Genomic DNA, 24,766 nt, shown 5'->3' with positions numbered 1-24,766 from the left:
ATTACAGGAGATTTGTGGAAGGATTTTCTTCCCTTTCAGCACCTTTAACAAAGTTGACTCAGAAGGGAGCAAAGTTTCAATTGACTGATGCTTGCGAACGGAGTTTCCACGCATTAAAGGACAGATTAACTTCAGCACCAGTTCTAATGCTCCCGGAAGGGACCGATGGTTATTTTATTTATTGCGACGCTTCAGGCATTGGATTGGGTTGTGTATCGATACAGCATGGTAAGGTTGTGGCTTATGCTTCTAGACAACTAAGAAAGCACGAGAAGAACTACCCGACCCATGATTTAGAATTAGCCATGGTGATTCATACACTAAAGATGTGGAGGCACTATTTGTATGGCATTCATGTTGATATCTATATGGATCATAAGAGCCTCCAGTACATCTTCAAGCAAAAGGAATTGAATCTACGTCAAAGGAGACGGTTAGAGCGACTTAAAGACTATAATGTTGATATTTTATACCATCCGAGGAAGGCGAACATAGTAGCCGACGCCCTGAGCTGTAGATTTATGGGTAGCCTGTCGTATTTACAGCCAGAAAATAGGGGAATAGCCCATGAGGTTCATCGGCTAGCTAGTCTTGGAGTTCGATTACTGGACTTAGGTAACGTTGGAATTACTCTTCAGGATACAGCAACATCCTCTTCAGTAACTGAAGTAAAGGAACGCCACTACAAGGATCCTATGTTAGTTCATTATAGGGATACCACCCTTTATAAGAAGAAAAAGGCGTTTGAAATTACAAGAGATGGGGTCCTCAGATATCGAGGACGATTATGTGTGCCTAATGTTGCAGGGCTGCATCGGCAGGTTATGGGAGAAACTCACTATTCTCATTATTCTATCCATCCAAGAGCAATAAAGATGTATCATGACATCAGGGAAATATATTGGTGGGACGAAATAAAAAAGGATATAGCAGAATTTGTTGCTCAGTGTTCTAACTGTGAGCAGGTTAAGATTGAGCATCAAAAACTCGGTGGATTATTGCAGGCTATGGAGATTCCGACTTGGAAATGGGAAGTAATCAATATGGACTTCATCGTAGGCTTACCTCGTACCCAGCGTAAGTTCGATTCGATATGGGTGATTATTGATAGGCATACAAAGTCAGCCCATTTTATGCCCATTAGAACTACATATTCCTCAGAGGATTATGCAAGGCTTTATATTAAGGAGATAGTACGACTGCATGGTGTCACTTTATCTATTATCTCGGATAGATGAGCTCAATTTACAGCTAACTTCTGGAGGTGCTTCCAAAAGGGATTGGGGACTCAAGTAAGTCTTAGTACAACATTTCATCCCCAGACAGACGGACAGGATGAGCGTACTATTCAGACATTGGAGGATATGTTACGAGCTTGTGTAATAGACTTCAAAGGTAGCTGGGATGATCATTGTCGCTTATTGAGTTCACATATAATAATAGTTTCCATTCCAGTATTCAGATGGCTCCATACGAAGCTCTTTATGGACAGAAGTGTAGGTCGCCTATAGGGTGGTTCGATGTTGGAGAATCTGAATTACATGGGCCAAACCTGGTTCAGTGGGCCATAGAAAAAGTAAAGCTTATCCTGGATCGACTATTGACAATTCAGAGTCGTCAAAAGTCATATTCTGATGTGCGGCGACGAGATTTATAGTTTGGGATTGATGACTGGGTATTCTTAAATGTGTCACCTATGAAGGGTATGATGAGGTTTGGTAAGAAAGGCAAACTTAGCCCATAGTATATTGGGCCTTATAGGATCATTCGGAGAGTGGGCCAAGTAGCTTATGAGTTAGAATTGCCCTCAGAATTGGAGTTTGTCTATCCGGTCTTGCACGTATCTATGTTACGAAAGTGCATTGGCCCCGAGTGCTGCACACGAATGATGTACAGATTACAGAAGACGTATCATACGAGAAAGTTTCGGTTGCCATCCTAGACCGACAAATTCACAAACTGCAGAATAAGGAGGTAGCCTCCGTAAAAGTACTTTGGAGAAACAACAATGTGGAAGAAATGACTTAGGAGGCCGAGAAAAACATGAAGTCTAGATATCCCTACTTATTTCCTCCTCCAGAGAAGGGTCCGACTGAGACATCATAATCATAAGGTACATATACAAATTCTTTTATTGGTTATTGTAGTTGGTCATATGGGGCCATTGTCGTTGTTCATAATTATGGTCATCTGTGGCGTTGGGTTATTAAGCTTCTACAGGGAGAGTTGGTAGTGGTGTTGTTACAAAGGTGACCCTGCCAAAGTTATACAGATCACGGGGAGTTGAACATTCGAGGATGAATGTTTCTAAGGGGGAAGGATGTTACTGTAACGACCCGATCGGTCGTTTTAAATAAGTACAACCTTGTCTCCCCATATACTGCTAAATTCATGCTTCACGATTCTTATGTAACTTGCCGCCGAAATTGGTTCGAGTTCGGAAAGATTTTGAAAGGAATTGAGACACTTAGTTTCCAAGAAGAGAGCTTAAGTTGAATTAAATTGACCGGAACGTGAAATATGAGTAAACGAATCCGGAAAGGAATTTTGAGATGATTCAAAAACGAAAGTTGTAGATCTTTGAATCTAGTTTTCAGAAACATATTATAATAGGCATTTGGACACCTATAGCGAAGGTTATGGCTAAAATACTAAAGCCTATCACTGTAGAGGAAAACTTGTGAGGCTGCAGTCGTTTTTGTGTGGACCGCACTGGTTTTATGTGGACCGCGGTTGTTTTTGTGCGGTTCGCAGAGGTGGAATCAGTGGGGTACTCTATAAATACGGGGTTTTGGGTTTTATTTAATATTTTGACCTAGGGAGCTTGGATTTTGGCGATTTTTCGAAGGTTTTTCAAGAAATTCATCGGGGTAGTAATTCTAACTCATATTTGGCTAGAGTACATGAATCTATCATTGAATCCATCATTTAATTCGTGATTTGGGATGGAATTTGGGAAGAAAATTGTGAAATCTTTCAAAAATGTAAAATGATGATTTGAAGGACCACATGGTATCGGAATTGGATAATTTTTGTATGGGTGAACTCGTAACGGAATGGGTATTCGGTTTTGTAAATTTTTATCTGATTCCGAGACGTGGGCCCGAGGGGCATTTTGGTCATTTTACCTAATTTCGCGTATTAGCTTAGAATTTAATTGTAGAATGAGTTACTTAAAGTGTTATTTCTGTTATACAATTTTATTGGATAGATTTGGGCCATTTGGAGTCGGATACGCGTGGCAAGAACGTGGTTTCGGATTGATTATTGAGCTAGATCGAGGTAAGTGTTTGGTCTAACCTTAGCTTGAGGGATTAAGAGTTATGTCATAATTGTTTTGTGTTATTTGTCGAGTATGACATATAGGCATGGTGACGAGTATCTATACGTTGGAGTCAAGCATGCATGTGAGTCTTATATTTTGATTAATGTGACTCCTATTTGACTTAACTAAAGAGTTTCACCTCTCCTATTGTTGTGTTATATTTTCATAGTTACTTGACTCGTGTTGATTTCCTTATTATTGACTTATCTATTGTGGGATCGTTGCTACGTGTCAGTTTTTCCGTTATTGAACTGTTTCCTTTATGCCAGTATTCTTTTCTATGGTTATTCCTTTGAGTTGGTTCTACTATTTTCTCGTGATTTACAGCCCCTAAGTTGATTTACTTATCTTACCTTGTATTATTGTCATTTGTTGTTATATGTATTGCGGTGATATCCGATCCTTCTGTTGTTATGTAACCGTTGATTCTGTTGGTTGCATTGTGTATTTACTTTGGGACTACAGGTTAGATTCCCGGGAGATCCCCCTGCACATATATTGAGGATACAAAGAGATCCTCAGAATACCAAAAGATCCCTAGTATATAATGAGGATACCAAGAGATCCTGGGGATACCAAGAGATCCCTAGTATATAATGAGGATACCAAGAGATCCTCGGGATACCAAGAGATCCCTAGTATATAATGAGGATACCAAGAGAACCTCAGGATACCAAGAGATCCCTAGTATGTAATGAGGATATCAAGAGATCCTCGGGATACCAAGAGATCCCTGGTACAAATTGAGGATACCAAGAGATCCTCGGGATAATAAGAGATCCCTGATTATTATCCTAGTGATTGTTTTAGCCTCTGTTTCGATTATTGCATTCCTTACTTTCTCATATTAACAATCTTACTGTTAGCTTGCAACTGAATTGCTTATCTTATCCATCATACCTTATACCTTATTTTATCTCAGTAGGGCCCTGACCGATGTACAACTCCTTTCGTGATTATTTTGTCTCCATTGTAATTGTTGTTATCAATTGAAGTGTTTTAATGGTTTAGATTCCTTTACGGCTGTGATCTTTTGTGTAGGAATCCATAGTATTGACAATACCTCGCCCTATTTGTTTTATATATATATATATATTCAATACTTCAAATTTCAACAATTGTTACATTTTTAACTCAATTGATTTCTCAGCTAAATTTTTCTTAAACCGTTTGAGGTTGTACTTTACTGAAAAAGGAATTTCTTCTATGTTTTGATTTATTGATTTCTCGAAATAAAGGTAATAATTCATTCGATATTGTACTTTAATTGAAAAGGATATTTTCTTTATCAAATGATTTCTAAAAATAACTTCATCTTTTCTTGTTGATTTCCTATTTGGGTTGGGAGTTTTACTCTACTTTATGTTAAGTGAATGAGGCTCCTTGAACATTCTTAATTGTATTGGGTCATGGAACCTATGAACTGAGTAATATGAGGATATTGTGGGCACGAGGTGCCGTGAAAATATGAAAGTGGGCTGAGACCTATATTATTTATGATTATGAAATGAGGCGTCACAAGGTGACCTTTACTTGAAAGAATTATATTCGAAAGATGCTTACTTGGAAGATACTTATTTGAAGGAAATATATTCGAAATATATTTATTGAAAAGCATATTATCTTAGAGATTATTACTTGGAGGATTTATAGGCAAAAGATTTTATTTGAACGACTCGATTAATTGATTGCACTTGTATTTACTATTTGTTGAGAAGCATTTATGGTGTTCTTGTTGCCTGCTAATTATATCACTGGTTGATCATTGTTGTCATCATTGTTATCCGTTTCCTATTATTTTGTACACTATATTGTACAGGTTTATTTGGTAGTCTGGTCCTAGCCTCGTCACTACTTAGCTGAGGTTAGGCTAGACACTTACCAGCACATGGGGTCGGTTGTGTTGATACTACACTTCTGTACATTTTGTGTATAGATCCAAGTATTTGATCGATAGTAGCTGTTCGTTGCGGTGGAGACTCATGGTAAACCTGTTGCAGCGTTCGCGGTCCTTGGAGTCACCTTCAATTGTACTTATTTCCATATGTTCCTTTTGTTCGGAACAGTGATGTATTTATTTTGTATAACTACTCTTAGAAAATCTTATGACTTGTACTGCTGATTTTGGAAATTGTAAACTGATTAGAGAAATTTCATTTGAAGTTAATAAATATCAATGTTATTTTAGTAAATGTTAGGCTTACCTAGTTTAGAGACTAGGTGCTATCACGACTCTTTCGGAGGGATTTTTGGGTCGTGACAAGTTGGTATCAAAGCTCTAGGTTCATAGGTGCTACAATTCATAAGCGAGCTTAGTAGAGTCTTGCGGATTGGTACGGAGACGTCTGTACTTATCTTCGAGAGGCTACAGAACTATTAGGATAACCTCACTTCTTTCATCCTTATCGTGCGATGTTTATTCAACTTGAAGCATATAACTTATGTTGTTTTACACCCACTCGTGTATGAAATTGTGCACTTGGTAATAACTATATGCCAATGGTCAGTGGTACCACAGAGGGGTTATAAGGGATCTAGGATTGCTCAATCATTGTTACCACGTGTTTCCAAGATTAAAGATGCGGAAGTACTGAGAGATCACCCAATAAATCATGTAGGGGTGCAATTGGCCCTGGCTCCTTGTTGACTTATATGAGTTGTAAAGGTTAACATTGTGGATTATCGGATGTTGTGACCTATGGCTTCGTGCCAAGTGAGGGGAGTCCACTATCAACGATCAAATTGCGGGGTCATGTGTTATACCAATTTTGGCCTGAGATGTATTTATGTGGTATTGAATGGTTTTCCCAAAACTTGTATATGATCAAGAGCTGAGATTTGAATAGGATGATGATGAGACTTAAGATATTCTCGCGTCCTTAATAATTCTACATTTCAGTATCAGCGGGGTCATGGAAACATATTCAGTATACTCGTAGTGCTTAAGTTAATCACAACACTCGTGAGGGGCAGTCATCTTTTAATGTACCAGTGGCATGGAATTTCCTACAATGGTTGTTTAAGTTATCTGGTACGAACTCAGTATGAGCAGTCAAACTACGGATGGGTTGTTATGAATATGGTGATACTAGGAACATCTTGAGAAATTGTCCTAGACTTGGGAGAAAGTCGTTCCATTAGAGCACACGTGACATGTACTCCATTACAGTTACTACTCTACTTACACTACCAATTAGGGGTGGAGGAAAAGCGGGTAGATAGCGCCTAGGAGGTGTAGGCCCGACCCATTGATATATTTGCTATGGTATAGCTAAGGTCGCTACACTAGATGGAATCGTTACAAGTACGATCTCGAGTTATTATAAAGTAACAATTTTATTAACTTGATTCGGTTCTGAGTATCGAGGCAAGTCCTCCTAATATGCTCTGCTCATGAGTGAGCTTTGTAATCCTAAAATTTACGTATGTGAATACTTCTGTTGGGAGATTATATGGAGATAGATATGTCTATCATTATGTGTTGATCACTAAAAATAGTTGTGAGCCCAAAAGTGACTTTTGTTAATCATTTTGGTGAGTTTGATGTAATTTCTAAATAATTAATTTCAATTATGAATTATATGCCCTACCGGTATGAGGGTTCATTATATGTGTGATTTTGTTTGACGGAAATTATTTGGAAGAAGGAAGAAAGGAAATGAAACATTTTAGTTGGCACAATGTGCAAAATACTTGTGATTCAGAGTTGAGGACGAGATCCTCATATTTTTATATGATATGAAATATTTAAACCTGGCTACAAGCTGCGGTGGAAGTTATATAAGTACAAGGTGCTTGTGGTGAGAAATTTATGTGTTTAAATTCTCCCTTGTGAAATTAAAAATTTGCACTATAGTACTTATAAGGAGTCACGCCTATGAGGCTTATTTGAAATTTCTTGTATGAATATCTCTGTGCATAATTTGCCAAATTGTACTGCAATTATTGAGTTTTAGCCTACAAGATGAGTGCCTAGGTGGTGTTAAATGTGAATCGTTAATTTGGGAAAGTTATTATGAGGTCTTCATGCCTCGTTGTTAGTAAATGGAGGTTTGGAACAAGATTTTATTGAAATAAGGTTAATTGGCGATTTTGTAATCGATTATGTACAACTATTAAGACCAGAGATGTGGTTATGGCCATACATATGACGTGGGTCATGTCAAGATATCATTCTGATAATGCAGTGCTTGTAATGCGGACATTAGTATTATTGATATATACATTGTGGTGCATTGTTGAGTTGTGGATATGTTGTTAGGAGTTGTTTTGGTGTTACTCTGACAGGTGGATAGTCCCAATTCCAGGGGAGACTCTGCTGAAATTTTTGAAAAATTTGGGAGTTAGAAAAATCTGGGATATTAAGATGTGCAAAGAAAGAGATAAGTTACGTTATGTGTTTGAGGGCGGACTCTACTTCTCATTGAGGATGAATAACCCTAAGTGGGGAGAATGTCCACCACGGAAAATCTCAAAGTATTTAAGCGCTATTAAAAGTTCATGTGTGCATAGGCACGGGTTGCTATATACAATCGAGACTAATACCGTGTGTTGATGTGAAAATTATACCACTTTGAAAATGTTCGGAGCATAAGAAATTTGGTCTTAAAGTTTACAAATATGGATAAAGGAAATAATCTCAATTGAAAAGGTGTTGTCGGACTTATTTCGAATGTGGTAATATGGGATCTACCACGAGTATATGTGTAAAAGTAGAAACATCAAATTTGAAACCTCAAAATAATCTTAGTACGTTCGAGGACGAACGTTTGTTTAAGAGGTGGAGAATGTAACGACCCGACCTGTTGTTTTAAATAAGTACAACCTCGTCTCCCCATATACTGCTAAATTCATGCTTCACGGTTCTTATGTAACTTTCCGGGGAAATTGGTTCAGGTTCGGAAAGGTTTTTGAAAGGAATTGAGACACTTAGTCTCCAAGAAGAGAGCTTAAGTTGAATTAAATTGACCGGAAGGTGAAATATGAGCAAACGAATCCGGATTGGATTTTTGATGAATAAAATAGCTCTGTATGGTGATTTTGGATTTAGGAGCGTTCCTGGAAAATTATTTGGAAGTTTGAAGATTAATTAGGCTTCAAATGGCGAAAACGTGAAGTCGCCGTTTGGAAGTTTGACCGATGGGTTGACTTTTTGATATCGAGATCAAAATCTGACTCAAGAAGTTGGAATAGCTTCATTATGTCATTTATGACTTGTGTGCAAAATTTGGGGTCAATCAGACTTGATTTGATATGTTTCGGCGTTATTTGTGGAATTTGAAAGTTCCCAAGTCCTTAGGCTTGAACCCGAGGTGGATTTGGTATTTTGGTTTTTGACTTCTCGAATTAAAGGTAATAATTCATCCAATATTGTACTTTAATTGAAAAGGGTATTTTCTTTATCAAATGATTTCTAAAAATAACTTCATTTTTTCTTGTTGATTTCCTATTTGGGTTGGGAGTTTTACTCTACTTTATGTTAAGTGAATGAGGATCCTTGAACATTCTTAATTGTATTGGGTCATGGAACCTATGAACTGAGTAATATGAGGATATTGTTGTGCAATATGAGACAGAAATATGTGGGCACGAGGTGCCGTGAAAATATGAAAGTGGGCTGAGACCTATATTATTTATGATTATGAAATGAGTCGTCACAAGGTGACCTTTACTTGAAAGAATTATATTCGAAAGATGCTTACTTGGAAGATACTTATTTGAAGGAAATGTATTCGAATTATATTTATTGAAAAGCATATTATCTTAGAGATTATTACTTGAAGCATTTATAAGCGAAAGATTTATATTTAAACGACTCGATTAATTGATTGCACTTGTATTTATTATTTGTTGAAAAGCATTTATGGTGTTCTTGTTGCCTGCTAATTATATCACTGGTTGATCATTGTTGCCATCATTGTTATCTGTTTCCTATTATTTTGTACGCTATATTGTACAGGTTTATTTGGTAGTCCGGTCCTAGCCTCATCACTACTTCGCCGAGGTTAGACTAGGCACTTACCAGCACATGGGGTCGGTTGTGCTGATACTACACTTCTGTACATTTTGTGTACAGATCCATGTATTTGATCGATAGTAGCCATTCGTTGCGATGGAGACTCAAGGTAAACCTGCTGCAGCGTTCGCGGTCCTCGAAGTCACCTTCAATTGTACTTATTTCCATATGTTCCTTTTGTTCGGAACAATTATGTATTTATTTTGTATAACTACTCTTAGAAAAGCTTATGACTTGTACTACCGGTTTTGGAAATTGTAAATTGATTAGAGAAATTTCATTTGAAGTTAATAAATATCAATTTTATTTCAGTAAATGTTAGGCTTACCTAGTTTAGAGACTAGGTGTCATCACGACTCCTTCGGAGGGATTTTTGGGTCATGACAGTTACATCTCGCGTTTTCGTACGTTACAATTTCGTTTTCAGTTAACTAACATAAACGCGGGGATGAGATCATCTTGACGTTAACGTACTTTCACTATTTATAACAAACGATAAGTAAGTGTTATGAAGGATAAAGGGGTACACGGATTAACGAAAACAAGTTTCGTTAAAAGTGGCCAATTTGGAATAAAATACGGGTCGAGCGATAATACCCGATAATTATGAACTAGTACCATGCAAGGTACCATATGACCACTGTAGTATAATATATATAAATTATATATGAAGTATTTTAACAAAATAAATAGAATTTTAAATAATTTATGGTAATTTTAAATTATACGGGTAATTGATTAATTACCAGGTAACAGAACATTAATCAGTTAACTAATAAGCGGACAAAACCCAACTAATTATGCCCAAGAAACGTGGCACAAGGCCACTAATTGAGAGGAATGACTCTTTAAGTCACTTATGCCTAGGTGGCAAACTAGGCATAAACAAGAATGGACAACTATCTAAGTTCTCTGATTACAAAATCCAATATGAAACAAAAAGGAATCTAAATGTTATTCTTTCAAAACAGAATTTCGCAGAAGCAGATTCGTTCAAATAATTCAAGAAACATGTATGTTAAGGTCCTCCCTTCTTTCTTTTGGCATGGTCCAAATTATACTGAAGAAACGAGCAAACACACAGTTTCCATAAGTTACTCCATTCATAGAAATAGTAGGGGTGTCTATATTCTTGATTCCCCATGAAAAATATTATTATCTTCTGTTCGTGGGTCTCAGAATAATACACAGTTGAAAAAGATTATCCGGAAGAAATATTGAGATTATTACGTATTTTTCATACATTTCACCCATTTAGACATGTGCATTGACCCATGACCAAATGGCGTTATATACGTGTATATATGTAAATATATGTATATGGGATATGGGAAAAGGTTATGATGTTATGTATGTACCACCACCTGATCAGCTGGTATATGTTGATGATATTGCCCACAGTGGCCGAGATGATATGATGGGATGCCCTCAGTGACTTGATGATATTATGTACACTCATACCTATGCATGGCACGACATTTATATGCACGTGCATGACATTATAAATGTTTCAGAATTTACAAAGTTATTCAGATTTAAAGATGTGTTTCTATATTCCATGTTTCATCTATGTCTTTTACGTATTAATTTTCATGCCTTACATACTCAGTACATTTTTTGTACTGATGCCCTATTTCACGGGGCTTGCGTTTCATGCCCGAAGGTGCAGGTAGGCAAGCTGACGGTCCCCCTTCTTAGGATCCCTGATCCGCGAGAGTTAGCATTCTCCACTTGATCCGGAGCTGCTTTGATTTTGGTACGATACATACATATATATATATATATATATATATATATATATATATATATATATATATATATAACGGTATGACGTGGCTCAGTCTCGTCTTTGTACAGTTATGTTTCTATTAGAAGTCTATAGATAGTATGTCTAGTTAGGTTGTGTGTGGCCTTGTCGGCTGTCAGTTTTGGATGTATAGTTGCATGTAGCAGCCTTGCTGGCTCGCCCACTGTATTCTGCATGTATACATACATATGCCTTGTTGGAAGGCTTCCTTCATATATGTTACTTTCATAATTCAGCAGATGTTATTCAGGTTCATATCTTAGATGTATGCTTAGGGGTGGTTGATAGGTAGGACTCAGGCACCTGTCGCGGCCCATCGGTTTGAGTCGTGACATTGTCCAATAGGTGAGATGAGGACTACCCCGATCCCAACTCCTTTGATATTGACAGCCCCATCAAAATACATTTTCCACACATGGCTATCGTTTGGAACTACTTCCTCTATTGAGTTGACCTCTTCATCTGGGAAGTATGTGCTCAGTAGCATGTAATCATCATCAACTGGATTCTCAGCCAAATGATTTGCCAAAGCATGTCTTTGACTAGAAACGCGAAGAGTTTTCAGACAAAGAACGACGAGATAGGTTTTTTGACCCGACCTTTATTTAGAGAGACCAAAAACTAAGAGACAGAAGATTATGACCGAGCCCTGGTATCTGAGCTGCCTACATATCCTTGACTATAAAGGAATCAGGCCACATGTAGTTCAGAAGTGAATGAGGTGATGGGTTGCACCGAAGTGGAGAGCCGATTGAGGTCTCGTTCCGTCGAGGTTTCGGTCTGCGGTTCCTGTTATTACATCAAAATCAAAAATGAAAAAGACTAACTAAGCCTATCAGCTATGAGTTACAAGATTCCTATCTATGAGTCTTCTGAAACTTGATCTTGATTCTAGGTTGGTTCTTCATGCGGACTCTGATCTGAATATTGATGCTTGTTAGCTGCAGGTGTTGGTTATTTCCTCTTCACCCTTTTGGATTAAGATCGGACATGTAGCACTCATGACCTTAACCACGTCTTGAGCAGTTAACATCTTTTTTCTGCTTCTGCATTTTGGATTCACTTTTTTTTTCTTTTTTTTTGGATTGAGACTACTTTTGTTGGTCATCTCGGATTGTTTACTCGCATTCTTGCCACAAGCTTATGCTACTTCTAACTTGAATTGAATTCTCAAATAACTTCCCTTGTTCTCCAGGTGGGCGCCTGCTACTACAACAAAACAGACAATACAAAAGAAATTTTTCTGCCCCAGTTTGGTACCGGGAACATCTATGAGTGTTAATCGAATCCTGTTATCCAAAAGAGTTCTATGAATTTAAAAGCTAAATCTCATTATCCAGGATGGTCTTGAAAACTAAAATTAAATCTCATCTTAAGAGGGAAAACTTGAAAGCTAAATTCTATTTCCTAAAGGTAAAACTTACGCTAAATCTCATTATCTATGAGGGTCCTGAAAATTTAAAACTACATCCCATTATCCAGGAGGGTCTTGAAAAACTTTAAAATTAAATTTCATTATCCAGGAGGGTCCTGCAAACTTGAAACTAATTTCCATTATCCAGGAGGGTCTTGAGAAACTTTAAAATTAAATCTCATTATCTAGGAGGGTCCTGATTTCATGACAACTAAAGATTGATAACTTAAGAAAACTAAAATTGACCCCCTTTTTTTTCAAATCCAGACTTCCTTTTATTTTCAAATTATCCTAGGAAAAATTCGTCAGACTAGGTTTTCTATCTTAGATGAAAGATTCATCAAACTAAGATTTTGATCCTAGGAGAAAGTTCATCAGACTAGGTCCTTTTTCTTTTTTTTTTTCTTTTTTTTTGGTATCTTAGAAGAAAGTTTCATCAGACTAAGACGTTTATCCTAGGAGAAAATTCATCGGACTAGGTTTTCTATCTTAGGAAAAAGATTCATCAGACTAAGATTTTGATCCTAGGAGAAAGTTCATCAGACTAGGCGTCTTTTCTTTTTTTTGGTATCTTAGGAGAAAGATTCATTAGACTAAGATTTCGATCCTAGGAGAAAGTTCATCAAACTAGGTCTTCTATCCTAGGAGAAAGATTCAACAGACTAAGATTTTGAACCTAGGAGAAAATGCATCAGACTAGGTCTTTTTTTGTTATCTTAGGAGAAAGATTCATCAGACTAAGATTTAATCCTAGGAGAAAGTTCATCAGATTAGGTTTTCTTATCTTAGGAGAAAGTTTCATCAGACTAAGACGTTTATTCTAGGAGAAAGTTCATCAGACTAGGTCTTATATCTTAGGAGAAAGATTCATCAGACTAAAGTTTTGATCCTAGGAGAAAGTTCACTAGGTCTTCTATCTTAAGAGAAAGATTCATCATACTAAGATTTTGATCCTAGGAGAAAATTCATCAAAGTAGGTCCCCCATTTTTTTGTTATCTTAGGAGAAAGATTCATCAGACTAAGATTTCTATCCTAGGAGAAAATTCATCAGACTAGGTTTCCTATCTTAGGAGAAAATTCATTAGACTAAGATGTTTATCCTAGGAGAAAGATTCATGAGACTAGGATTTCTATCGGGTAAAAAATCCATCAGACTAGGACTTTTTACCCTAGGAGGAAAAATGTAAAGATCAACGGCAAGATTTTATGCACAACAGCAAGACAAATAAAGGCAAAGATTTGAGAAACTTCCATTTGTCGGCTCTTCTCTTCTTCTTTTTTCTTCTCTTTTTTTTGTTGTTTTTTTTCTTTTTTTTTAACTACTTTCTCTGCACTGCTTTGTTCCTGTTTCACACAAAGAAAAATTTGTCAGTTTTAAAAGTGGTGGTCGGTTTGTGGCCTTAAGTCTTGGGCAGCTTGGCTTCTGCTCAATCAGCTTGAGTCGGTTTCAAGAGACTTTTGCTCTGCATCAACCCTAATTTTTTCACACCCATTACCATTTGTATTTGTAGCTCAATCAGTCTTATCCCTATTGGAGATCTTTGCTTAGGTGACTTTTTCCGATATCTTGAATGACTTCTTGCTTTTTGAGCAATTTGTCTGTCAAAGAGAATCACCGGTTATCGGCTGACAAGAGTCTTTTGAGGGAGCCTTGCATGAATCCGCAAGGCATGTTGAAAGTAACAACTGAGTGTGCTGGCCGAATTTAATTTGTGCAACTGAAAAGCTGGTAGAAGATTTTGAAATCTTTTCTTGCTTGTTTTGAGAAGGACTGACTCAAAGTGAAGGACATAATGATGCAAAGAAACAAGTATTAACAAGAAATTCCCCTGTCGGAAGGACAGAAGGAAGAGTTTTTTTTTTTCTCTTTTCTTTTCTTTTTTTTTCTTTTCAATAACTAGCCTTAATGATCATGACATGCATTTTGGACTCAACGGCCTGGTCTATCAAACTAATCCAATCTTCCTTTTTACCATTCTTATGACCTTTGAAGTCGGGCTTGTCCATGCCAATTCTTTACATCAGCTTCACGACTCACTTTCGACTAGTGGTGCCTCGAGGAATTTTCACGAATAAGTCTCTCTCATTTGTTCATTTTTGCTTACCATCGCCTTACAGTTCTCATGAAGGTTTTCACTAGCAAGACTCTCTCATTTTTTCTTTCTCTTTTTTTTTTCTGTGAACAACTTGACAGTGTTCTATGTCGTGTGACAACTGTTGCTCATTGCATGCATCTCTTGGCATTCTTGAAGGCATATCAGGAGGTCTTTATTTGGAATGTTTTTGGATAGGGTTGGAAAGAAAGGTTGGTATGAAGGCTCAAAGTAGACTCAAAATGAGGGGTTGTAGACTTACAACTCTTGGAATCGACTCTTTCAAAAGTGAAATAAAATCTCTGCCCTAATTTCAGATACTGGGGATTTTTGGATTTTTCTCTTCTTTTTTTTTGAATTCTTATTTGGTTAGACCAAACTGTGAGGCTGTCTACGTATCCTTTTTTTAAAGGAATCAGGTCAAACGTAGTTCAAACATCTGACCTAACCATAATTTTTCTTTCTTTCTTTTTCTTTGTCTTTTTTTTCCTTTTGTCTTTTTTTGTTGTTGTTTTCAAAACAAGTTGTCCCAGCTTCTATTTTTTAGGGCATGGACCTTTGCCAATTCTTTTCTTCTTCATTTTTTCACTTGAACTTTCTAAGTTGCCCTAGTTTGTACTCTTGGGACATAGACATTATTTCTTTTTTCTTTTTCTTTTTTTTCTTTTTTTTATTTTTTGACTCTTGATTCTAAACTTGATTCCAAAAGAGGGCGGTCAAAAAAAATAACACAGACTCAAAAGGGTTAGCGAAGGATATAAAGTGTTTGAATAGCAGAAAAATGGCCTCTCAGCCTCGAGAACGCCAAACATAGTAACTTTTCACGATCACAGCACTGACGAACATGTTTGTCTTCATGGTATGTCGTGATCACAAGACACTTTTCATCCCTTAATGCCAAACTTTCCAACAAAATTCAATTGATTCTTCTTCAACCCGATCTTCACAATGATTTTGAAGGTAAAGATCCTTAACCTTCATGGGTATGACTATTCTAGTTCTACTTGAATTTTACTCAGCTTAATTCCAAGGTATTTCAACTCTTTTTCATCCTCAAAAGTGTCTTTTTCTCAGCTATCCAATTCAATCTTAAATCAATTTTCTAAGATTTGGCCAAAAATTCCGCCATGCATGTCATGTCACTAGAACTAGCGTTGAAAGAACTATGCACAAAATGGACACACAATGACTGACTGCTTTTTTTCTATTTAATAAAGGATATAAGGGTCCGATAGCACAAAAAGAAGAAGAAAAGAAGACAAAATAAGCTACCATGACTCATCTCTGTCTAAAAAAGGAGTGACTTTCTAGTTGCTAAGCGATATCTAGCCACAGACTTGCACATTAGCATTACTACGGTATTCGACCATTTTTATTGTTATAGATTCAGCACTCAAATTCTGACTTTTGATCAAACTGTTCCCCATATTGGCTGTCACATTTCAAGATTGAAAACATGGGAATTTTTACAGTATTTAATTCGCCAAAGGACTTGGACGAATTCTCATGTCTCCCTATCATCACAGATCATCCAAGCAGAGCATGTCCTATTGCATAAAACTGGTAGAAATTGCCTCTATTTTTATCACCAACTTGCCTACTTGCCTTTTCGTGATCTTAGTTGGATAAACAATAGTGGTTCTTATTCCTTCGGTTGAGAAGATGCTTTTATTTTCGAGGGATCTTGGATTGTTCTTGGTGACTCGCCATTGCAAACCAACAAACCAGCCACTTTTAATTAACTTTTATTTCAAAAAAAACAAGCATGTTAGAATAAACACTCTCTTTTTCTTTTTCCTTTTTTTCTTTTTTTTTTCTTTATCGTTTCTTTTGCCACTCCTTTTTTCAAAATCATTTGATCGAACCTGATATAGGTTACATACGTATCATGTGGGAATATGAATCAGATCTTGCGTAGTTCGGGAAGATTGGGAATAAAGTAAATAACCTAACTCTTTTTTTAAAATTTTTTTTAATTTCCAAAAGAAAAACTTATAAAGAAGAAAGAAAATATTTTTGGATTTAGATTTGTTTTTTTGTTTTTTTGAGAACTTTTTAAAAGAAGGACTTCTAAAGAAGAAATTATTTTTTTTTTGAATTTCAACTCTTTGTTTTTGGAATTTCAAAAGAAAAACTTCAAAGGAAATATTTTTGGATTTTTGGACTTTTATTTTGAATTTATGAAGGAAAGACTTGTAAAGAGAAAAGAAATTATTTTTGAATCTTGAATTTTATTTTTAATTTTCGAAAGGTGAACTTCTAAAGAAGAATGGAATTATTTGGATATTTGAAAAAAATTAAAAGAAAATATTTTTGAATTTTTTTTTAAAAAAATTGGAATCTAAAAGAAAGACTTTCTAAATAAGGAAGTAAAGGAAAATATTTTTGGATTTTTTGAAAATTGTGGGTCGGAACCGATAAGGTTTGCCTTCGTATCTCACATCCGGTGAGAATCAGACCCGTGTAGTTCATCCAGATTTGACGCAACAGGAAAATATGACTTATTTTGAAATGACTTTTGCTCTTCTTTTTTCAAAAATTTGGCAGAGTTTCAGGATAATTTGAATACCTACCTCTCACTCTCTTTTCTATTTTTTTTTCTTTTTGATTTTCTTTTTTTTTCATTTTCTTTCCCTATTCTAGAAGTCAGTCAACATGCAAGCTGAAATAGACAAATACACAAGTAGCATGTAAGATGCATCAGGATGGTTTTTTAATTTGGGTACACCTGTCCTAAAGGGACCCAACCCCTATGTTGAGTCCCCAAAGTTAAATGCACGTGATGCAAACAAGCGTTCCTACTAGGGATCCGACATGACACTATATTATTCTAGGTTTAAAATCTGGGTGTATTGTTCTAGACCTGGCTTACTCGAGTGGACAACTCGAGCCGGGAGGGAGGGCAGCGTACCGGTAACCAAAAGATCATCCGGCTTTGCAACTTATCCGAACCTCGTTCTAAATTAAGGATATGATACTAACAGAAAAGAAGTCATGCTAGCGTGCACTTCCTAGAAGATTTAGAATACTTAGAGAGAAGAAAGGTTTCGAACAGTTTATATACAGTTCATAGAATATCAAAGCGGTAATTAGCACATTAGGCTCAAACACGTAAAAATCAGATAATAAATAAAAGCCAAGTATAACAGTTATTCTAAGCTTGAATTCTTGAACCCTGAACTAGAAGTTCTGGGTTCTTATCCCCAGCAGAGTCGTCAGAGCTGTCACACCTCCTTTTTCTAACCCAAAAGGGGTATAGGAGAGTTTTTTCAATTACAATGACAATAATCGAAACGGGATTATTTATTCAAATTCAGAGTCGCCACTTGGGATAATTTATGGTGTCCCAAGTCACCGGTTTAAAAATCCGAATCGAGAAAGTTGACTCTTATTTATGGTCTGCGAATATAGAAATCCGGGTAAGGAATTTTGTTAACCCGAAAAAAGGTGTTAGGCATTTTCGGGTGTCGTGGTTCTAGCACGGTTGCTTAACTATTAATAATTGGCCTAATTATCTGATTAATACATATTTATACCTATTGTGAATTTTTAACCTTTGAGTTATTTATGGAATTATTCTTGAACAAGTTACAATTGTCGTACACTTATTTGCTTGGTACACATTGCGGATCATGTCACGAGAACCGTAGCCACGACCTACCACATGTTTAATTTATTAACATTATCAGAAGTTGTGGTCGGGTCACATAAAATGCACACCAGAATTTGAATTTATGTATCATGAACATGTCACGGGAACGTACCCATAGTCACGATGATTTATTATTAATCGCGCCTAAAGCAAGCTACGATGTTCAAAAGTCATTTCCTAAGTTCGAGATTGTTGTAAGGCCAAATTTATGAACAAGATATTATTGGAGGGTAAAGGCTTGCTAACATGATCTATTACTTGGCCAGATTTCTTATGGTCCAAAACCCACCTTATGGCCCATTCTTATTCCTTGCCAAGAAAGAAACAACTCCAATTTTTCTATCTACCCGATTAAAAGCATTTATTCAAGAATCAAGACTACATACATCACAATTGAAATAAAACTAATTAAAACAATTTAAATAAAAACTAAGACATACTATTCAAACAACGTAGAATCACAAATCAACCAACACGAGCACTAAGTTATCATAACACAATGAAATGAGAATGAAAATTGAGAAATGGACCTTTTATTGATGCACAAAACTGAAAATTGCAAATTAATCGTGTCACGACCTAAACCGATAGGCCGCGACGGGCACCCGGTACCTTACTCAACCGAGTACCAACGTAACATATCTTTCTTATTAGATCATCATATACACGTGACATACGGGCCTAATAGGCCAACATGATTATTTATAAACTCAAGACATTGGCCGACAAGGCCGTCCAATCTTTCACGTACATGACATATGTCTACAATCCTCTAAGAATACATAAATGTCATAAAGGTCGGGACAGAGTCCCGCCATACCAAACAATACATGTCTAAATTATACCAGCCAAACAAGCAACTCCGAAGCAAATGGAGTGCACCAACATCTTCCGCTGAGCTGATAGCCTACTTGGAGGGCTCTAAACTTGTCTATCGGGACCTGCGGGCATGAAATGCAGCATCCCCAGGCAAAAGAGACGTCAGTACAAAAAATGTACCGAGTATGTAAGGCAAATAAATAAGTACCTAACAGACATGTAAGAAATATAGAGTACTTGACTCAACCTGCAAGTTTGAATAACTCTGTAAATCATGAAATACTTTTAGCGTCATGCATATGCGTATGAATGTCATGTCGTGCATAGGTACATATCTCATAACATCATCAGCCTCTGAGGGCATCCCATCATATCATAACAGCCATTGTGGGCAAAATCATCCCCGTATACCAGCTGATCAGGTGGTGGTGCGTATATAACGCTATAACCTTTCCAATATCCCATATACATATATATACGTATACAATGCCGTTTGAATCATATTTCAGCCACTGTGGGCAACATCATCATCATATACCAGCTAATCAGGTGGTGGTACATATATAACGCCATAACCTTTTCCATATTCTATATACATATATATACATACATATATATGCGTATATAACGCCGTTTGAATCATATTTCAGCCACTGTGTGAAACATAAGCTATAAGAATATATATATATATATATATATATATATATATATATATATATATATATATATATATATATATATTTGTTAAGCATTCATCGTGAAACAGTGCTTGAAGCCTTGAAGTAACTTTCTTTGATTTTAGTAATCCTTATGTCTTTAAGAATGGAGGAAATTTTTAAGTCCTTTAAGACATAGAAGGGTTTCCTTTATTTTCTCAAATGATATATGACTTATTCAAGTCTTTAAGACATAATGGCTATGACTCATGTTTAGAAGACTTGTCCAATTTTTATAATCTTGCCACATACTTTTAATGACTCAAGAGTCATACGTACATTATGTCCCTTGCTGGCACGTTTTGACTTATACTTATCCAAATATTTGGATTAATTAGGTAATGTCCCTATACCCGGTAATTAATCAATTACCCACAAAACTGAAAATTATTCCCACTTACTTAAAATATTACTCACTTTTCACATACCTTATACATCTTACTATTGTGGTCATGTGGTACCTTGTATGGTACTAGTCCATAAATACCGAGTATTTTAGCTCGAGCCGTATTTTATCCCAACATGCCAAACTTGGATGAAAATTCATTTTCTTTGACTTGCATCCCCTTACCTTTACGAATTTACTTATTACTTGTTTGAAATAGCATAATCCTTATTATCTCCAAATAATCTTTTCTTTGGACTGATGTCAATTACCTTACGACAAATTCCACGTAAAATACTGTAGGAGGCAATATCGTCGTAACTTATACTACGAAGCGTAACATCACCGTAATGTAATACTGTCGGGTACACCACTATCATAACTTAATACTGCATGACGTAACATCAATCGTAATATATTACTGTAGAGGGTTACACCATCGTAACATATTACTGCAGAGCATAACATCGTCGTAATATAATACTGCAAGACGTAATATTGCGGGGCGTAACATCATTCCCCCCTTGGAACATTCGTCCTCGAATGTTGACTATGCACTTATCATTTTCATAACTTATATCTTCCGAATACTTTAGAGATTCCCTTGCCATCTAGGCGACTATTATGTGAATACGTCCAAAGTCTAGGGCATTCCTCCCTTAGGCCTCCTTCTCATACCACAACTTATAGTCGGAATCCTTCCAATCTCGTGACTGCTGTTACCTTTCATCATGCAGCCTGTACGATTCTGACCTTGTAAGTGTGTCCAATCTCTAGGCTTCATATGTAGAGCTTGATAAGATGTCCCTTTGGGCATTTATGAGTATATTGAAGTTCTTCGTTTGGTACTTTGTTGAATTCACGAATATTGCTATATCTTATCGCATAGGTCCGTTTAGCCATCTGTATGAATTTACTGCCATAATACTTACTTTAATTTATCGTTGCTAGGTCTGCTACCAAATCCTAGCTTACTCTCATTGCTTATTCTATATGTATAAATTTAAGTTCTTTAATGCTTCCTCATTAATACTCATCTTTAGAATGACGTCCTAATCTCGTCTCATACTTTGTGACTTTTGTTCATCCATTATTGATTCACCTCAATATTAATCTACAATATAAAACTGATAACTTTAAACTTCTTATGTAATACTTTACCCCTAGGGCTTACGCTACCTCAAGGAATATTCGAAGTGATTCCTATAATCGTATTTCATAGTGTCTCAATGTGATTCACCTTATGGGGGTATCTTGATTTTGTGCCGCCAGCGAAATTTTTTTCTCCTTCTATTTTCCCTTTTTTTTAAATCATTATTCAAACGAAGGTCCAAACGTCATCCCTTATCTGTCATAATTATCCCCTCATTTTAATACTAGGTCAACATTTTATTTTTTCTAAATGCTATTAATCTTAGACTCCTTTGAGTTTACTAAAGCTATAGCGAGTTTTGTATAACATAGAGAAACTGTTTGTTCTTCTTGTTTTCCTGGGCTTAATCCTAAAGACTTATCCATTCTCGTCACCTTTTCACTTGCCTTTACTCATCTTTACGCATGCTTCCTTAAAACTTTATCGCTCTACCATACTTTAGCTTGCGATCTATACATATCTATTTATAAACTTTCCTTAAACTTGCTTGAATTTCCTTATGTTATTTTAGAACATTAAGCGAGACATCACATCATCTCTAACTCTTCTTTACTTTCTTAACTAGACCTCTTGATACCCAGAAATCACTGACTAGAAGATATGCCACTGACGATGCCGCTATCATTCCTGGATATTGAATCCTCGTGCTTCTGGCCCTTTTATCCAAAGTATGTACTATTTACGATCTTCTGCCTTTGTGTATCTCGTACGTTGTTCACCTTTACCTTACTTACCTTAAAATCTCACATCTTATCTTCTATCTCTCTCATGACCTCCCTTCCACCTAGGTGTAATCCACGTCCATAACTTGAAGTTCTATTATAATACTTGCACCTCTGGTACATACACAATCCCGTGAGAGTTTCATACTGACTTCTTATGAGACTGGTACCCTTCTAACTAGCTTTATCGTAGAGTCGTTATAGAACATAGTTGTTGTGATATCTCTCTTGCACCTCTAATATTAAGAGTGATTATGCTATATTCTTAATCATGATTCCTATAACTTCTGGGTCCAATAATCAGATTCCTAATTTACTTTGTTGATGTCACTCTTTTAGTTTCCTTGTTCTTCTGATCGGCCTTTATGCTGGCTTAAGTTATTTTCCAATCTGCGGCTCGTGTAATTAATTATTACTTTAGCCCTCCATGGACGCTATGGAATATCCATGATACAATCTTTTAACAATTCATTCCTTTGTCTATAACCCGAGCTCAATTCTTTCTTCGGGATCTTTTACGGCTGTATGATTGTTAACATATATGTTGCATGTATAAAAATCCAAACTCTTAGGTGCATTCATAATATCACCAACTCAGGATCATTGATCAAATAATTCCTTTCGTTCCTTCTCAGCTTTCTTTTAACGTAATCTATTACCTTTCCCGATCTTTCTTCCCCCTTGTTGCGTGCATACTAGCTTATCTTAGCTCCCACGCATGCCGGAGTTTTCGTACAATTCATATGATCTTTGAATATTTATTTTGATTTTTACTTCCCGTTCACTAATCACGGTAGATTCCTCTTTCTTATGGAGGACGTGCAATGTTGTTGTGAAACTGTTGTTACAAGACCATTTCCTTTTTAGGTTATTGTGCTTAGGTTGAAGCCTTCTTCCTCATTTCCTCAGCTAGTCCTTCACTGTAGTACTTAGGGAGGATCCTCTGACTCTTGTAAAGATGAGAGCTTATTATATCTTATTCCCGATAGAATTTTTGATGTTCGTGCTCACTTGTAATTATCCTTAGTTACTTACACACTCATCTGCTTGTATAGCTGCTTCTGAAGTGAAGTTTTGACTGTCTTTCCAGTAGAACTATCTTTTACTTCTGTAACACTCATACGATACATTTAACTACCCCAACTCCTATTTGAATATTTCTCAAGTATTATAATGTCATAAATGCGAGGCTAAATTCACCATATTATGTTTTACTCTCTTTATTTTGCACGACACGCTGTCTTGTCTGTATCCTCTTGACTAGCCATAACTAGGTTCATGAATCAACTACTAACTACTCGTTGGCCCATTCTCATATCAATATTCCGCGAAATCTTTCTTGGATTATTTCTTTGGTCTTGACTTACGTCTCGCACTGGCTCCTTAATTATCAATAACATCTCGGGCAGGAACCCTTACTTTTTTTTCCTTGACGTCGCGTTTGCATAATGTTCTGGAATCGTAGCATATCTATAGCATTTGGATAAGTGCAATCTCATCCCTTTCTCATTTTTATCACATTCTTCCTTTTATCATTCCATATTCCCCCCTTTAGGGGAGTACTAAGAGTTGGAGCTACTACAACCTGCCTATAGATGTTTCACCTTTTCATCTTTGGCATCCTTTCACATCATTGATGACTCTTACTCGCCTTGCGGTAATCCTTCTGTACCAAGGATAGCAAAATCCCTTACTCACGAGGGTGAAATTTAGTATAACTCGCACATACAGTCCTTTAAGCTGAACTTTGCTCACATTGCTTGTTGTAGGGAAGCGTCTTCCTGAATAATCATTCTCTGAATTTCTCATGAATCTTCTTTTGTCATCCATTCTACTATTAGAGGAATCAAATCTGAAGTTCTTATGATGGCGACTATCACCAGTCACTCAGTCCCTAATTCATGTTTAGTTTATCTTGTTCACCAATCCATATTGGTTCTATTACTCTGGGGTCTAACTTTTTCTCTTGGTAATCACGCTAGAGTTGCGAATTTATTTTTTGAAATGAGGACATGATTGTATGGCCTATACTCTTTTGTTGTCCTAAGGCCTGTCATTTCTCGTTTCTTCCCTCACTTGACTACAGATTTTGTAATGTTGTCATCTTTTGATATACCATTGTCATCCATGTATCACATCTTACTCATAATGCTTTATTAACTCTTTTCTTGTTTCCCGCTAACATTTACGCATATCACTTTATTCTGAAAACTTGAACACGACATTCTTTTGCTCTTAGATTCCCTTTGCTCTATCCAATGGCTCTTCAAGTTGCTTAACGTTCTCGCTTTACTAGGGACGCGAGCCACACTAAGGTAATATTTATCCCTTTAAGGCTTATAGTGCATGTCTTTTTAGTACTCATATCTGGTTGCACTATTTCAGAGTGCACCATCTGGTGTCTCATAAAGAGATCTATTAGCATATTTGCAATATCCTTCGGAAATGTCAACTGATGCAAACAAATTCATCCATCATATCTTCTTATACTACTTCTGTTAATCCCCATAGGGCATATCTGGAATGGGTGCGACCAATTGTATATACCTTTGTTACTATTGAATATAACTCAAAAGGCTTATGTACCTCTGCCCCAATTATAAACGTCGTTAGCCTTCATTAATTGGGTGCCTCGTATCCTTCTTCATCTTGCTTCTTTTGTG

The 24,766-nt window shown here is 36.4% G+C and overlaps 1 protein-coding gene across 1 annotated transcript; it reads left to right on the top strand.

Moving 5' to 3' along the window:
* Positions 1–305: 305 nt before the first annotated feature.
* On the top strand, positions 306–23,892 carry LOC138879531 (uncharacterized). The gene is made up of 3 exons (XM_070159147.1): positions 306–821; positions 22,971–23,025; positions 23,873–23,892. The coding sequence occupies exons 1-3, from the start codon at positions 306–308 to the stop codon at positions 23,890–23,892; spliced, it is 591 nt and encodes a 196-aa protein (XP_070015248.1).
* Positions 23,893–24,766: the final 874 nt, after the last annotated feature.

Source organism: Nicotiana sylvestris, chromosome 10, assembly GCF_000393655.2.
Source record: "Nicotiana sylvestris chromosome 10, ASM39365v2, whole genome shotgun sequence".
NCBI classification, from domain to species: domain Eukaryota; kingdom Viridiplantae; phylum Streptophyta; class Magnoliopsida; order Solanales; family Solanaceae; genus Nicotiana; species Nicotiana sylvestris.
The sequence above is the reverse complement of the archived record's forward strand: the minus strand, read 5'-3'. Positions and strand labels throughout refer to the sequence as shown.